This window comes from Vulpes lagopus, chromosome 23, assembly GCF_018345385.1.
Source record: "Vulpes lagopus strain Blue_001 chromosome 23, ASM1834538v1, whole genome shotgun sequence".
In the NCBI taxonomy this organism is placed as follows: Eukaryota; Metazoa; Chordata; class Mammalia; order Carnivora; family Canidae; genus Vulpes; species Vulpes lagopus.
The window spans coordinates 51788541-51804797 of record NC_054846.1 but is presented as its reverse complement, the minus strand read 5'-3'; the positions used below and the strand labels follow the sequence as shown (position 1 = coordinate 51804797).

Sequence of the window (16257 nt, the reverse complement as noted above, 5' to 3'; positions counted from 1 at the left end):
GGTGAACCTCGTATGGCAGCTACAGGTGAAGGGTTCTGCTCCGTGTGAGTTAGGAAGAGCTTTCTCACAGTCAGCAGTGTCCAGAAGTTAAGGGATGGTCGTGAACTTCATGACAATAGACTTGTGTAAGAGGCATGTAGATGACCGTGGGAGCAGGATATAAAGAGGGGACTCGACCATGATTTGGTTGAATCAGGCATTTTAACCACCTCTGTAAGTTCAAAATCTCTCCTTTTGAACCGTCTTTGCTTGGGAACCAGTGATCTGTGCACCGCCTTGAGTTTCTGGTTTGTGTAAAGCCCGGGGCTCCTGTCTACAAGTCACAGTGTGACTCCATTGTCATGAGGGCGGAGGAGGTACTTAGTAGGTTTTCCACGGAGCTGTGTTTAAAGACTGTCACTCAGGAAGCAGAAACCTGGGATGGCTTTCTGTGGCCCTCAGGCTGTCCCGCGGTATCTCTGCAAGCATCCCATACCCGCCGTTGCTCCCCCCTAGAATCTGTGCACCTCCATGCAAAATGGGTTTGAGTCTGTGTTTACCCTGCTGGCATCCGTGTGCCAGTTTGCTCTTCTTTCTGGGTCAGGGGACATGGAACTACCTCCTTATGAGAATTGTTTACGTGCACTTGGCTGGGGATTTTGTTTGAACTGAGGGTACAGCGATCCTTCGTACGTTCACAAACCTGTCGCACAAGGAGCGGAACCAGTGCCCACCCTTTGGCACGGGGAAGGAGACAGAGTTGGATTCAGCTACAGCTAGGAAGAAAGGGGACAGATTCTCAGAAAAGCCGTGCAAGAGGTTTGCTATTCATGCTCTCTTGTGTCTTCCTTTAGTGCGTTTGGTTTACAAGCATTTAAATACTCTAGGAACCTGGGAGGCTGAGGTTACCCAGCTTTTTTATCCCCTCTCAAAGAGCTCATTCTAATGAGGGAAGATAAAAGGTTCTGGCACAAAATAGTAGACAGAGACTACCTCCGCTTGAGGAGTGCAGGTGGTTGGGGAAGGCTTCACAGAGGAGGTGACATTGGAGCTGGTCTTCAGGGTAAGTTAATACCAGCATGCGCTCCAGGAGGAAGAAGGGCAGAGTGAGCGTACAGGCTTGGGATCTGACAAAGCATGCTACCTTGGGAACTGTCAGATAGTTTGATGTGTCTGGCATGTACTATGTCCAGGAAGGTGGTAAGAAAGATGAGACTGACAGTGTATTTGGGGGTCACCTTCATTTGGATAGCATAGGATGCTGGCCATGGTATTAACTGGAATGATTTTGCAGCTTCAGGACTTTCATTAAATGTGGCCAACTCTGCATGATCCATCTTGTGAATTTTCAGAAACCTTGCTACACATTACTTCCCCCTGACCACCATAGGAATGTATTCTTAAGATAAAAACTCATTTCAGATTAGTCCAAAGAAATCATAATCATGAAGGTAAATCTTCCGGAACAATGCAGGGTGGCACCTCTTTTCTTCCCCACAAGTGTTTGGGCCAACGTCAGACCAACATCTGCATCAGGAAACTCATAGTCCTGTTTGGCCTCAACCACATATATACCACTGGCTTGGTTTAAGGGAACTTAATCTGACCTGTGCATTGGGATCTGAGAGGTGTGTGTTAATGGGGTTCACCTGTATAACATTATCCCTAAATCACAATGCAGTAATTCATGGGTTTTGGTTTATCTCTTCATCATTAGGGTAACTCATCTGAGATTGAGTAGAGTGCTTTTCAAAAAATTACATGTAATACTTTCTGAACATAAAGTGATACCTGTTTATTGCAGAAAATAGTTAAATATAAATATATAAATGTAAAACACAAAGGAAAACAAAATCGCCACTGTTATGAAATAACATTTTGGTGCATTTACTTTGGTTTTTCTTACAGCTCGAGTTCATTTAAATGGAATCTTTTTTTTTTTTTAAGTAACATTTAATCAAGTCTGCCAACGTCAGTAAGCATCCGTCTATGAAAACACTTTTCTCATACACATGACACCTCATACATCTTTAATACTCCTGGACGGGACTGTAAGGGTTTCGAGGACAGGAAAGGTGTTACTCATCTAGTGACCCGATTTTGGCACAGGTATCGGAAACCGAGCCTCCATCCCGGAGACACAGGCGCTGCAAGGAATCAGGAGTGTTCTAGCCGGACTCTGGCATCTAGAGCTTAGCCAAGAGTGTCCCCTTGCTTGAGTACAAGAATGAAGTACTGGCGAGCTGGAGGAATGCAGATTTCTATGTATCGTCATTCCTCCCCCAAATCTGAGTCCCTGCCAGGTGCCAGGTGCCAGGTGCCAGGTGCCAGGGCAGGGGCTGGGAATGGGGCTAGAGCCATAGGCGGGGCCCAAGCCCGCTCACGCTGGGCAGCGGCGCTCCAGGGCTCCAGGCCGCTGGCCCCCTCGGCGTGGGACGCGGCTGCTGCAAGCAGAACCCCCTCAGCCCTTTCCCATTTCGTGGTTTGTCTGGGGGCAGCCAAGCCCCTCCGGGCTGTCTTGTCTGTGATACCGGGGACAGACCCGACGGGGTCCGGGGGTCCCCTCCGTGACCCGACGGCGCTCGGAGCGCCCGGCTCACCCCGGGGTCGCGGCCCCCGGCACCCCTGCAGCCCCGCCCCCGGCACCCCTGCAGCCCCGCCCCCGGCACCCCTGCAGCCCCGCCCCCGGCACCCCTGCAGCCCCGCCGGGAGCCGCCGCGCCACCCCTCCGCCGGCGGCAGCTGGTCCGCCCGGGGGGCCCGGGACTGTCGGCGGCGCGGGGGGGGGGGGGGGCGCGGGGGGAGCTTCTGGCCGGGTCGCGGGAGGAGAGGAGGACCCGGCAGGGAGCTGACAGGGGCCACGAGGTCCTCGGCTCGCTGGCGGCGCCGCTTCCCGCCTGGGGCTCCGCCGGGGCCGCCCCCCGCCCCCCGCCCCGCGCGGCCCCCCCCCGCGGCCGTGCTCCCCGCCCGCGGCCCCCGCGACGCCCCTCGGCGGGCCGCGCTCCGGCTGTGATTGCTCGGGTCTGACTTCGCGCGTGGCGGGGACCCCCCCCGCCCCGCCCCCCGCGCCCCGCGCCCAGGCCAGAGCAGCCGATTGGCCGAGCGGCGCGCCCGGGAACAATAACAGCGGGGGGAGCCCGGGGCCGCCGCCCCCGCCCCGCCGCCCCCCGCGCCCGCGCCGGGCCCCCGCGCCCCGGCTCCCCGGCCCCGGCCCCGGGCCCCCCCGCCCCCCGCCCCCGGCGGGCCCGCCGGCGCCCACCATGTACGCCTTTGTGCGGTTCCTGGAGGACAACGTCTGCTACGCGCTGCCGGTGTCGTGCGTGCGCGACTTCAGCCCCCGCTCGCGGCTGGATTTTGACAACCAGAAGGTGTACGCGGTGTACCGCGGCCCCGAGGAGCTGGGCGCCGGGCCCCACGGCCCCCCGCGCGCCCCCCGCGACTGGGGCGCGCTGCTGCTCCACAAGGCCCAGATCCTGGCGCTGGCAGGTGAGCGAGCGGGCCGGGGGGCGGGGAGGAGGGGACCCGGGATGGGGGGGTCCGGGATGGAGGGGCCGGGATGGAGGGGGCCGGGATGGAGGGGCCGGGATGGAGGGGCCGGGATGGAGGGGCCGGGATGGGGGGGTCCGGGATGGAGGGGCCGGGATGGAGGGGCCGGGATGGGGGGGTCCGGGATGGAGGGGCCGGGATGGAGGGGGTCCGGGATGGAGGGGGTCCGGGATGGAGGGGCCGGGTGGAGGGGACCCGGGTGGAGGGGCCGGGATGGAGGGGACCCGGGATGGGGGGGTCCGGGATGGAGGGGCCGGGATGGAGGGGGTCCGGGATGGGGAGGGTCCGGGATGGGGGGGCCGGGATGGAGGGGACCCGGGATGGAGGGGACCCGGGTGGAGGGGTCCGGGTGGAGGGCACCCGGGATGGGGGGGTCCGGGATGGAGGGGCCGGGATGGGGTCCGGGATGGAGGGGCCGGGTGGAGGGGACCCGGGATGGAGGGGACCCGGGTGGAAGGGACCCGGGATGGGGGGGGTCCAGGTGGAGGGGGGTCCAGGTGGAGGGGGGTCCGGGTGGAGGGGACCCGGGTGGAGGGGACCCGGGTGGAGGGGACCCGGGATGGAGGGGACCCGGGTGGAGGGGACCTGGGATGGGGGGTCCGGGTGGAGGGGGGCCGGGATGGAGGGGCCGGGTGGAGGGGACCCGGGATGGAGGGGGGCTGGGTCGAGGGGGTCTGGGTCGAGGGGGGGCCGGGTGGTGGGGGTCCGGGTGGAGGGGACCTGGGATGGGGGGTCCGGGTGGAGGGGGGCCGGGTGGAGGGGCCGAGATGGAGGGGCCGGGTGGAGGGAGTGGGGGGGGGTCGGGATGGAGGGGATGAGAAGCAGGGGGCCCAGGATGGAGGGACTGGGATGGAGGGGCCGGGATGGAGGGGACCCGGGATGGAGGGGGTCGGGGCGGAGGGGCTCCGGGTGGAGGGACCTGGGCGGAGGGGAGGAGATGGGAGCGGAGGGACCAGGAGCAGGACCCCGGACAGAGGGGCCAGAGGAACCGGGACGGAAGGGCCAGGACGGAGGGACCGGGATGAAGGGGCCGGGATGGAGGGGCCGGCGCGGAGGGGCCGGGGAGCCTCCGCCCGCCGGCCTCCCCTCCCGCCCCCCAGGCTTCCCTCTCCGGCCGGGGTGTCCCTCGAAGGCCAGACCAGTTAAAACCACCGGAGGGTCCCCTTTGTCTTCCCCGTGGCCCCGACTCCCGCACTGTCAGTCTGTCTGTGTCGCCTGCCGGTCTGTCCGTCCTCCTTCACTCCACCTGCCCTCTGGGCCCCTTCACTCTTCTCTTCTTTCCCCTCCTGTGCACCCTGCTTTCTCTGCCTCCCCCTCTGCTCCTCCATCTCCCCGAGTTTCCCTGCCTCTACCTGGAGGCCCCGGGTGCCCCTGGAAGCGAGCAGCAGGATGGCTCTTGCGGGACTCACAGGTGTGAGTGTGTCTTCACAGGAGGCTGGGACATGCTTGTCCCCCCAGGTCATCACTGGATGGGAGGAGGAGGCCCACTCACTCGGTGCCACCCTGTCCTGCCCCTTCCCGGCTGGGTGGCCCGGCCGAAGAGGTAGGGCACTCAGCACCCCTCAGCTCCCCAGCCCTCGGGATCCCCCAGAAGGCTCTGAGTGCACTGAGGGCAAGGAGGGGGTTTCTGGTCAGGGTAACACCAGACCCCCCCCCCCCATCTTGCCCTCTCAGGCCCCTGACAAACAGGCAAGGCAGGTGCTCTCCTCCCTGAGTCGACAGATGAGGACACTGAGGTCCAGCTGGTCATAGGATGAGAAACAACCCATCAGCCTCCTACACCAAGGGCTTTCTGCCACACTGAGCCACCTTGTCCTCTGTCAAGAGAAGTCAGTAGACCCTCTCTCCTGGCTGGTAGTAGGAGACTCGGGTGCAGACATGAGAGGAAGAAGAAAGTATCACTTCCGTTTTGGGGAGCAGCCTTTTAGCTGCTGCTGGGGGGGGGGGGTGACACCTCAGAGCCCCTCCTGGAGGGGAGGACCAGGCCCAGGAGCTGAACGAAGACGCTGTCGTCTTAAGACCTTTCCCAATCTTTCCAACTTCCTTTGCTTTCTCACACTTACCCTGAAAGATGAAGACAGCATGTATCATATTTAAATTTGGCAGATGAGGAAACTGGCTGGAAACCCAGAAGCAACTTGCCTAGGGTCCCATGGCAAATTAGCAGTAGATTAGAGTGCTGGCCCGTGACTCTGGTTCCCTTCCACCACTTCATGTGGCCTCTGGGAAGTAGGTTTGCAGTTGAGGAGTAGAAGAGCTAAAAGTCCGGTAGCACCCTGGGTTCTCTTGGATGAGCCCTGGGGGACCAGGGGTGTAGCCTCATGCACCACACCTGGACACAGCTGGGTCCAGAAAAACAGAATGAGGGCAGGTATGTACAAATGGGAACCCTTTGTAGCTGATTAGGTTTTATTGTTTGCTTGCTTTTAATCACCTGAGGGAAGGGACTAGAAGATTATTCCCCAAGAGTACAGGCCTGAGGAAGTTGTAACTAGGTTGTAACCTCAGCTTCTCTTTGGCTAGAGGAAAAGGAAGTGTGCTTTTTGGTGAGTGTGTTGTACTCCGAGGTCTGGAAGGGCCTTAGGAGAGGGGAACCTGTGTGTCGGAAGGAGGCAGTGGTCTGTATGTGACTTGGTGTGTAATGACTGTTTTCCTCGTTTAGAGATTGTTCATTCATCCATTTACTCATTCAGCAAACATAAACACTGCTTGGCTCTCCGAGTGCTGCACAGAGGCTGCGAGGCGGTAGCTGCCCTCACTAACTCCGATTTTAAAAATCGATGAAAGTCCTCATGAGTGAGGCATGGAGTTCTTGGTCTGAGAACCGTGAATCTCAAATCTATAGACTATCCATCCTCCAAGTTGGAATGTTGGTAAATCTCTGGGGTGATTAAAAACAACAACATACACACAAAAAATCTAGGCAACATTTGGAAATTGGCAGAGTAGATCCAGGGAAGAACCATGGCGCCGCTTTGAGCGAAGTGCATTGAAAAACGCTTTCCCCTACCTCTTTGCTGCTTTTTTGGGAAGAGACAGGGGAAAAAAGAAACCACCAACTTGAGGTTGGCTAGACCACATTTTGAAATCCAGTCAGCTGATCAGTTTTTAAATTGGAGCCGCTGCCCTGGCTGCAGATCTGATTGGAAGGGCCAGGGTGGGTCTGGGGCTCCGATGACCCCCAAGAACTCTCCGGGGTGTCTTGACTTGAATGTGGTGGCTCTCAGAGTTGCTCGCAGGGTTTCCTCTTAAAGAGCTCGTCTTGTGGCATCTCCCAGGTATAAACCCCGCTGGTTGTGGCACCAAGTGTGAGACGGTGAGCTCTCGAGGGGAGGGGTGTTAGGTTTGTGAATCAGCCACGAGGAACTGATCCGTCTCTGGCACCAACAGCGTGGGTTCAGGGGCAGTTTTAGGGCTACCTCGTGGCCGTTGGTGAGAAGGTGTTACCTTACGGAGTGCTTGCCCAGGCCAGACCAGCGCTGTCTTCAGGTGTACCTCTACTTGTATCCAGGAAGTGTCCAAGCCAGCCGCTGTGGGATGTCACATTCTTCCAGCCTCGCTTTGTGCCACGGCTTCACGTGTGTCACACCCTGTGGGACAGCCCTCCGCTCAGCAAATTGCCATCTCAGCCCGAGGGAATAAAAACAAACCCACCTTCATTGATGGTTTGGCTCCGTGCCTGTGCATTGTCCCTGTTACTCCTCCCTGTGGCCCTGTTGGGAGAGGTCGCTGTTGATATTATTTCCGTTTCATAGATGAGGACACTGAGGCTCAGAGACTGGCCTGCTAATCAGCCGCGAAGCCAGCCTCAGAGCACAGGCCCTGCTGGGCAGTCTCCTTTGTAAAGTGGCTGACGTGTGCGTCAGCCACATGGCATGCAGGCAAGGAGTGAAGGCCGATGGGAGCGATGACCAGGAAGCTTGTAGCCCGAGGCAAGTTTTCGAGCCTGTGGACAGCTTTCATTTCTGAGTTTCCAAGCCCATTCTGCTCTTCCTCTCCTGTCTTACCAGGCCCCCTCCTGCAGAGCACACACACCTTGCCCTCTGCACCTTCAGATGTCACGTTACTGAGGAAATCTCAAACCCATCCTCATAGAGGAACCACATAACCCAAGACTTGATTTACCTTTGGTCAGTCCTTGCTCACTCTCATTTATTTGTCAAAAAGGTTGTGAAAATGAGAGCTGCCCATGTGGAGAGCTCACTATTATCTCACCGCAGTCCGGCCTGCTTCTGGGGCTCATGGTATTGAGTTTGGTGGTTTCTATTGAGTTTGGGGCAAAAAGTGGTTTCTCTAGGCTCAGAGTCTTATAGTTCTGTGTCGTTCTGTCCAAGCACCTGTTTTGGGTGTGCTAAATTCCTTTTGTTGTTAAACGCCTCTTACTACTTGCCAGTTGCCAGGCCTGGCGCTGTAATAAGCAAATGCCCCAGTGCACCAGCGCATCTGAGGTACCGGCATTGAAATGACAGCACGATCCAGGGCAGACAGGAGTTCACTTTTCAGGCCCTGCAGAGTATAGGTTTTTGTCGGGGACAGAGTGCTGAAGAAGAAAGGGGCATCATCCTCAGAGAATATGTAGTCTTAGGACCTGACGCAAGCGCTAGATAGAGGTAGGGCCAGGCACTGGTGGGAGGGGGCAGAGACGGAGGCCGAGAAAGGACCGATTCTAGGTGGGCTGTACAGATTGTCTTTCAAGTCTTTCCTTTCCAGCTCCACTCCCACTGCCTGCGTTCAGGCCTGTAGCAGCTTTTAGTTGTCTCCACCAATGCAGAGGCTCTCTAATTGCTCACCCTGCCTCCAGTCTCTTTTCTCAGATGCTGTCAAAGTAATCGTCTAAAACACAGTCTTGGGTCAATTCACCTCTCTCCTTAGGACCTTCTGTAGCTCCCTGCTGCCTACTGAATTAAACTTCAGCTTCTCTGCCTGGCATTTGTAGTGGCCCAGCCCCACCTTGCCTCCCCAGCTTCTCCCACCCTTCCCACTTTGCCTAGACCTCCGGTATTTCATGCCGTCTTGAGAGCACACCCACAGACACTCTTGAGCCAACCAAGATGGATTAATCATTGTCTGACACGGGGCCTCTGCCCGTGAAGCTCACCTTCCGGTGGGGCAAGGCTAACATGTGATGTATTTGTGGGCCAGAGAGCCGAGGGCTGTAATAGGGGAGGGGACAAAACACACTGGGAGCGCCCCTGCCTCATGGGTGTTCCCTGTCCTACCGTCTGCCCCCGGAGGAGACAGAGCTGTCCTTTTACCCTGCTTGTCCCTTGCTTATGGATCCTAGCATTTTGTGTTTGGTTTCAGTTAGTTATGAATGTGCCTGGCTTCCTTACCAGCCAGCGAACCCCTCTGGGACGGGGCCCTGTCTCCCTTGTCTCTGCATCCACAGTGCCCAGCACGTGGTCCGCACCAGCCAGCCCGTGCTGAACTCATGACCTTCGGGAAGACAGGTGCATTTATTACGTTTGGGGAGCAGAAGTCAGGAAGGACAGGAACCTCTGTAGCAGCAACTTGTTTTTCAGAGCAGAAACCTGCAGCGGGATTTTGAGGTTTCATTCAACGTTGTTCATCTGGAAAAAGTCAACATTCTTTATCACTCCCTTGACTAGAAAAACCCCACACTTGGGGGAAATAGCTTCCAAAGCCACGTTCTTCTTGCTTTGGTAATTTTAGCTCATTCAGGGCTCAGGTCCCAGCTTGGCATTGTCGGTCCAAATAGATCACTTGCTCCAGAAATGCTTTGGAACTTCTACAAAGTTAGCAGCGAAGCAGGGGACTAGCCGATTTCATATGCAAAGATTGTTGCATGTCATCAGTGGGAGACTGCCAACAAAAGGATTTATTTTTTTTTAAAAGCGAGTGAAAACTTTTAATTTAGGTTTTGACATGTTCTGCTAATACACATTGGAGCAAAGATTGGAACTTGCCTGCTGTCATCTGTTGCAGATTCTACTGAAATGTTAACCACTGAAGGCTCAGTCTGACGTGATTTATCTTATTCAAGAACCACATATTCATTACGATGAAATGGTATGTGCTTCAGAGTACTTCAGAATTCTGATTCACACGATTAAAGAAAAAGATTGCCCCAGGCAAGCTCAGGTCCTACTCTTTTGTGTGGTGTTCTGTTATTCAAGAACATACTAGTTTTTATTTTTAAAAATACACCAGAAAAGTGGAGTTCAAATTTAGATCTTTGACCCCAAGGTTAATTCTCTTTCTACTGTGCCTACCTGCTTTGTCTTATAAGCATCTTTGAGAGAGAGAGAGAGAGAGAGATGTGTGTACTCTTCACCAGGTTCCAGGCTCAGTGCTAGGAATTTTTCAGAATGTTCTGTCTACATCCCCATGAGATAGGGCTAGTTGTTTTACCTAGGAGAAGCGAGCTATTTAAACAGTTGTCTAGTAGGAACTGTAAGTGCCAGGCAATGGGCTAAGTCTTCCCAGGGCTTGTGGAGAGGTGTGAGTCAATTCATTCAGAAAGTGTGACACCTAAAGTAAGGTGGCACGGCCGTGATGGGTCTGAGATGGATTGAGAAAGGAGAATCCATGAAACTTGGGAACTTCCTGGTTGTGGTGATAATGATGTGGTGATCTGGCCTCTCCTCCTTCCATGCGGAGTGCTAGAAGAGGAGTTGGTGGGAAGAGCAGATGATGAGTTTAGTTTGAGGCAAGTTGAATCTTAGGGGCCCATGAGACATCTGGGTGTATGCTCCGGGAGAGCAAGAGGCACATGGTCAAGGTTCAGGACAGCACTCTGAAATCGGGCTGAGGATCCCAATGTGGAAGTCATTAGCCACAGGACTGGTGAGGTCACAGCGGGAGAGGGTGCAGAGTAAAGAATCATGCAAAGCAGAACTGTTCAAAACATCAGCTTTTAAGGGCACGGCTAAAGAAGAAGAGCCCAAAAAAGGTGACTGGGAAGAAACAGCCAGCGATGGACAGAGAAATGAGTAATAACCAGGACAGATGGGTGTCCTGAAAATCAAGCTAAGAGAGAGGCCTTTGGATCTCAGATCGAGGCGTGTTTTTGTTTCCCTTAGCTACATACAACTACTTTTTCCTCTGAGCTATTGGTTAGACATACAGTAGGGCGGCTAAATATATAAGCAAGCGAAGAAAAGATTTGCATGGGGTGATATTTTGGTAGTTTTCAGTTTCTGAGTTTTGCCCCCAGTGGAGGAAGGATTAGGCTGTTTTTTGGGGTCCAGAAAGCAGAGTTGGATACAAAGAGTGGGATTCGTAGGGGCTGGTGGGAGCAGCATGGTAACAGCAGAAAGAGCAAATGAACCAGCGCCCGGGCTTCCAGCATGGTGATGTCCTCCTGACCGCCAGAGGTGGCAGGCATGTCAAGGGTATTCTAGAATGGAATCCTGCCCTCTGGGGGAATTTGGTTCGGTGACCTGTAGGTCACTTCCTTAAATATTAGGGAGGAAGTGTTAGAGAACTGAAAGAAGATGGGCTTTGAAGTTGGACAGTGGGTTCCAGTGGTAGCTTTGCTACTTAGAAGCAATGTGACCTTGGGCAGATTAATTCACCTCTCTGAGTCTCAGGTGCTCATATGCAGTGGAGGGATGGTAATGGGCTACTTGCCCGCCGTGTAACTTGGCAAGGGAATATGGAAAAGCATCTGGCGCGTAGTAGGTCTTCACTAAATAAAGGCAGCCGTTAAGGACTCTGGTGGCTAGAGCTGGGACAAGCGCAGTGTGCTTAGTTGTGCGTACCACCGTTCGTGGAAAGGAGTGTGTGTTTTAAGTCCTCCTGGGGCTTGGCGTTGGCAGGAAAGGCCAGCGATCCCCCAGTGTGTTTGATCCCTCAGTGGCCCTGTGCTGGGGCCACTTATGGCCCCAACAGATGAGCCAGCAGGATGAAGTTCCCAGGTTTGTTCGTGCCCCAGCCTTATGCCGAGGCCAGCGAGGCAGCGGGAGTGGGAGCCAGGAGACCTTTTGAAACCTGGTTAGCGCTTCCTCCTCCTCCTCTTTGAATGGCAGTAGGACATCTCCTCCCCCGCGCCCACTGGGAGGGACCAGGCCATCTACTCTCACCCTGCACTGCACGGCAGAGGAAGAAATCTGGAGTTCCCTGTGACTGGCCCACGGTCCCAGAGCTGGACAGACCTGGTGAGGTTCTAGTCTCATCCCCCTGCTTCACAGAGACCAAGACCAGGAGGAGGAGGGACTGACAGCCGCGAGTCAGTCACAGAGCCAGGCCTCATACCAACGTCTCCTGACTCCAGTCTCTCCACGGCAGGCGCTCTTCTTGTTGTCTTGACTGGATATAATCCTGGAAACCTGAGAATCTTGTCTGCCTTAGATTCTATGAAGACCAGCACCATAGGCTCGAGAACACAAAGTACGTGTCTTCTCTGTGGCATGTTGGTTCTTAATGCAAACATCATAAGACTTTATAGGATTTTTGTACATGTGAAAAGCTCTAAACTTGCATGGAGATATGTTTAAAACAAGACAAACCTTTGTTCATGTTTTATGTCTGGTTTTTCAGAATTGCATCCTAGCTAACAAACTACACCACGTTAGACTTTCTGCTGTTGGATCCTTTTAATGATCCAGCATATTGTATAAAATGGGAGTCAGGGTCATCCCTCTCCTGGCTTTGCTGTATAGTACAAATTCTTCAGGGCTGTCTTCACGTGTGAAGACAGACTTGTGTTGCATTTCCTGTCCACCTGCCTGTTTTCTAAAATGCTATTTGCTTATTACTGTGCCTCCATTAATGGAATGTTTCTCTCTCTCTCTCTCTCTCTTTCTCTCTCTCAGGTTAATAACAGATACCAGGTTCTTCTGAATTTCTGAAGAGTAGCTTCCACCATATTTTATGACTTTGAATAAGCACTATTTGGATTTGAATAGGGATTATTTGGAGCTTGGTAGACTTGATATGCTTGTAGTTCAGGAATCTGCCATCAAGTTGTACTAGTGCTCAGCTCAATTTGGGAATCCATCATAGCATTCTTCTGGGTATAGACAAGGTCTTAGGAGGAAGGTAGGCCCTTTGGAAGTTATATTGACACACTCATCATTTTATATGTGCCTTTTAGTTCAGTTGAGTAAGTTTTAGCAACCTGGTCATTTTTTCTCTTGTTCCTACAGGATGATTGCTTGATAGGAACAGGGCCTGGGTGTCATGCAGACCTGATTTGAAATGCTCTCTCTGCTCTATAATGGCTTTATGTCTTAGGCAAGCCATCTCCCTTCTTTGAGCATCAGTTTCTCCTTCAATGGAATTATTGTGGGGATTAAATATATTGACATTAGTAAAGAATTTGGCATGGGCCCTGGCACATAGTAGGTGCTTACTCAGTGTTTGTTGAATGGATGGATGCACTTAGCTGATACACAGCAGCTGGAGAGGAGGAGGTAATAGTTGATGTGCAAGCTCTTGGTGGTTTTCTTTGCCCTAGAAGCGAGAATTAGGAAGTCAGAATCAGTAAAGGTGGTCTCTTCAGAAGCTACATATTTGTTTACATGAGAACTGATTGTTTAGTCTTAAGCTTGGAACAATTGCAAAGGCAAGTTGACTAGAGAGTTTTCCTCATCCGTCTGAGTCCACGACTAGTCTCTTAACGTGGTGTCCTGGAATTCTAAGCCAGAAGTGCACTCTGAAGCCACATTAGAATGCTACATGACGTTATTTGCTGTCTTAAATGATCCACACCACTGTTCACCTTCATTAATGTGACCAGTCAAGAGTTATAGCTTCTTGTCACCCTGTGTTCAGTCTCCTTCTCACACCTCATCCATCTTGCTTGCCAGTGCCACATAAACCTTCCTGAAACATCTCTTTCATCACATCTCAATCTGTGTCAGATACCTGCAGTGGTCCCCTTTGCTGTGGGGTAAAAGCCAAGCACAGGAACTGCAGGGATGACTCCAGAGCAGCCATTCATTGAACACCTATGACAAGAAAGGCACTGTGCTTTGTGTTTTATATGCACCATCTTTTGGAAAGCAGTTCAGCATTTCCACGTTATGGAAGCTGAGGCTCAGACAGGTTAAGTAGCTTCCCTGAGTTCCCAAAGTTAGTATGTGGGAGAACCAGAATTCCATACTAGGACTGCCTTGTTCAAAGGACTGCGCTGCTTGTATTAATTAGATCCTGAGCCCCTCTCCCAACTATTTCTTCCACTCTTTGTGATGACACAGATTATTCATTAATCTTCCATGTATTAGATGTAAGGTGTCCCCTTCAGGCAGGATTAGGGTCGAAAAGGCCTGGAGATTGGAGGTTTGCCCCACATGAGCCAGCATCTCTCAGGACGTCAAATCTTGCCTTCTGGTTGGGGTTCTTGCTACGTAGTGGGCTATAAGGGTCCAAAGGACAAGGAACACTTAACATTGTGTTCCAAACCAGAACAGTAAATGTGCGCTGACTGCAAAAGAGGATGAATGGAGGCCCCGGGTCTCCCTGAGCCCTGATTCCTGGAGCACCAGTCAAGATGGAGACTGATGAGCATTACGATGGAACCAGCAAGTAGTTAGCTTTCAGAGGAGCCTCTGGATCCCCCTGGCCAAGTGTCTAGATCAAGAGGCATGGGACTGGAGGGACTATCTGCTTCTGCTCCTTTCTGGAACTCACTCTTGTCGTTTCACACCTTCCTATATACCCAAGCCTACCTTTTCAAAGAATTCGTCCAAGCCCTCAGGCCCGGCTACAGCCTGTTTCTGTGATGCCTGGCGATGGTCACTGCTCCCTGGGGACTTCCCGATGACAAAGTCATCGGGTAGGAGAGTGGGAGTAAAGTGGTCTTCTGCTTTGATCTTCAGGCTGGGGAACTTGGATGTTTTCATCTATAGCCACCATTCATTCATTCTGCATTTATTCTGGTTTTACCTCATTACAGGCCTCTGTCTAGAGAGGCTAGAACATGGCCTTAGGAGGTGGAGAGACCTAGATCAAATTCTGGCTCTGCACCTTCCCATCTGGGTGGTCTGGGGCCTTCTTTGGGTCTCATTTCTTTTTTAGAGGGGAAAAAATGTGGCTAATGATACTTAATTGCAGGGTTATTGTGAAATGTAGTAATAGAAGTGAAGAGCCTTACCATGGTACCTGATAGGTAGCCGACATTCTACAAGTGGTAGAAGTTGAAGTATAACAACATAAAATTCACTATTTTGACCATTTTAAAGTATGTCCAGAAGTTGAAGTATAACAACATAAAATTCACTATTTTGACCATTTTAAAGTATGTCCAGAACAGTGGTTCTTAGTGTGTTCACAGTATCCTGAAGCCCTCTTCACTATCCAATCCCAGACCATTTTCATCAAACACACAAAATGCCTGTGAACCACTAGGTGGTCACTTCTCATTGCCTCTCCCCCAGATGCCCCTGGCAAACATTAATCTACTTCCTGTCTCTGTGGATTTGCCTATTCTGGCATTTCGCACCCATGGAATCAGACAACACATGGACTTTGTGTCTGGCTTTTTTCACTTAGCATAATGTTTTCAAGATTCATCATATTGTAGCATCTCTGATATTTAATTACTTTTTATGGCTTCATAATATTCCATTGTGTGGATATACCACTTTTTTTTAATCTATTGAACAATTGACAAACAATTAAGTTGTTTCCACCTTTTAACTATTATGAGGAGTGTTGCTAAGAACATTCATGCACAAGCTTTTGGTAGATATGTTTTCACTTCTCTTGGGTGTACACCTGGAAGTGGGATGTTGGATCATAGGGAGATTTTATATTTCACATTCTGAGGAACTGTTAACCTGTTTTCCACAGTGGCTGCCCCATTTTACATTCCCACCAGGAGTGAATGAGGGTTCCAGTTTCTCTATATCCTCCCAACGCTTTGCTGCATCTCCTCCCTATTCCTTCTTTTTTTGATTATAACCATCTTTGTGTGAAGTGTGGTATATCATTATGTTTTTGATTTGTATTTCCCTAATGACTGATGGTTGTGAGCATCTTTTCATATGCTTATTGACTCAGCCTCTTTTTTTTTTATTATTCTTCCAGTAAATATTTGTGTTTGATGAGTCCTTATTGTATGGCCAGGCCTAGGATATGGGCCCTGCCCTGAGGTTACTCACACTCCAGTGGGGAAGGTAGACCTCATAGTAGATGATTACAACATAGTAAGAAAAGAGGCTACAGAGAGTTTTGTACGATGTGTATTGGGGCCTTTGAGGAAGAAGAAGGAGTTGCTGAGTGGAGGCTGAGTGTAGTTTGTCAAACAGACCAGAGGGGGAGAGGGACATTCCAGTTATACAGAAGAGTGTGGGATCTTGGGTATAGCTGGTGGAAGTGTGGCTTCCTGGTATCAGGTAGGGAGAGGAGCACTCCAGACAGGCACTGGGTAGGTCTCCTCCCCAAAAAGCAAGCCAGACAGCAGGCTCTGAGCCAGCAGCAGGCTCTACTGAGCTTTGCCATCCACCATATACACAGGGCTCTGTTGCTTTCAAGGCACATACTCAGTTGATTTGATCCCCACTTGAGGTACATGTTATATCTCCATTTCTACCAAAAAAAGGAAAAATGCTGTTCACTGACATAGCAAGCTTGCCTGACTTCTTACCCCACCGAGTGGCAAGACTGGACTTGGAATCCAGGTTGTCTGACTCCTAGTTTTTTCCACACCTATTGGCCAGACCTCAGTTCCTCTTACCTTGACATTCGAGGCCGTTTAGTCTCTGAGCCCCAGTCGCTTTAACTTCCTTCCTTGCCTCTTTTTCCTGCCTATAGCTGAACCCTGTTT

The 16257-nt window shown here is 52.3% G+C and overlaps 2 protein-coding genes across 5 annotated transcripts in view; both read left to right on the top strand.

The window, feature by feature from the left end:
* AGBL4 (AGBL carboxypeptidase 4) overlaps positions 1-16257 on the top strand; it is a 1348432-nt gene that overhangs the window by 1106908 nt on the left and 225267 nt on the right. The gene's annotated exons all lie outside the window — the stretch shown is intronic.
* BEND5 (BEN domain containing 5) overlaps positions 2299-16257 on the top strand; it is a 48191-nt gene continuing 34232 nt past the window's right edge. Inside the window, exons 1-2 of one of the 3 annotated variants that reach the window (XM_041739179.1) lie at positions 2299-3464; positions 11775-11876. In XM_041739179.1, coding sequence (XP_041595113.1) covers positions 3239-3464; positions 11775-11876 — 328 coding nt within the window. In that variant the 5' untranslated portion in view covers positions 2299-3238. The remainder of the gene's footprint in view (positions 3465-11774; positions 11877-16257) is intronic. The other 2 variants (XM_041739180.1, XM_041739182.1) reach the window with 2 other exon arrangements.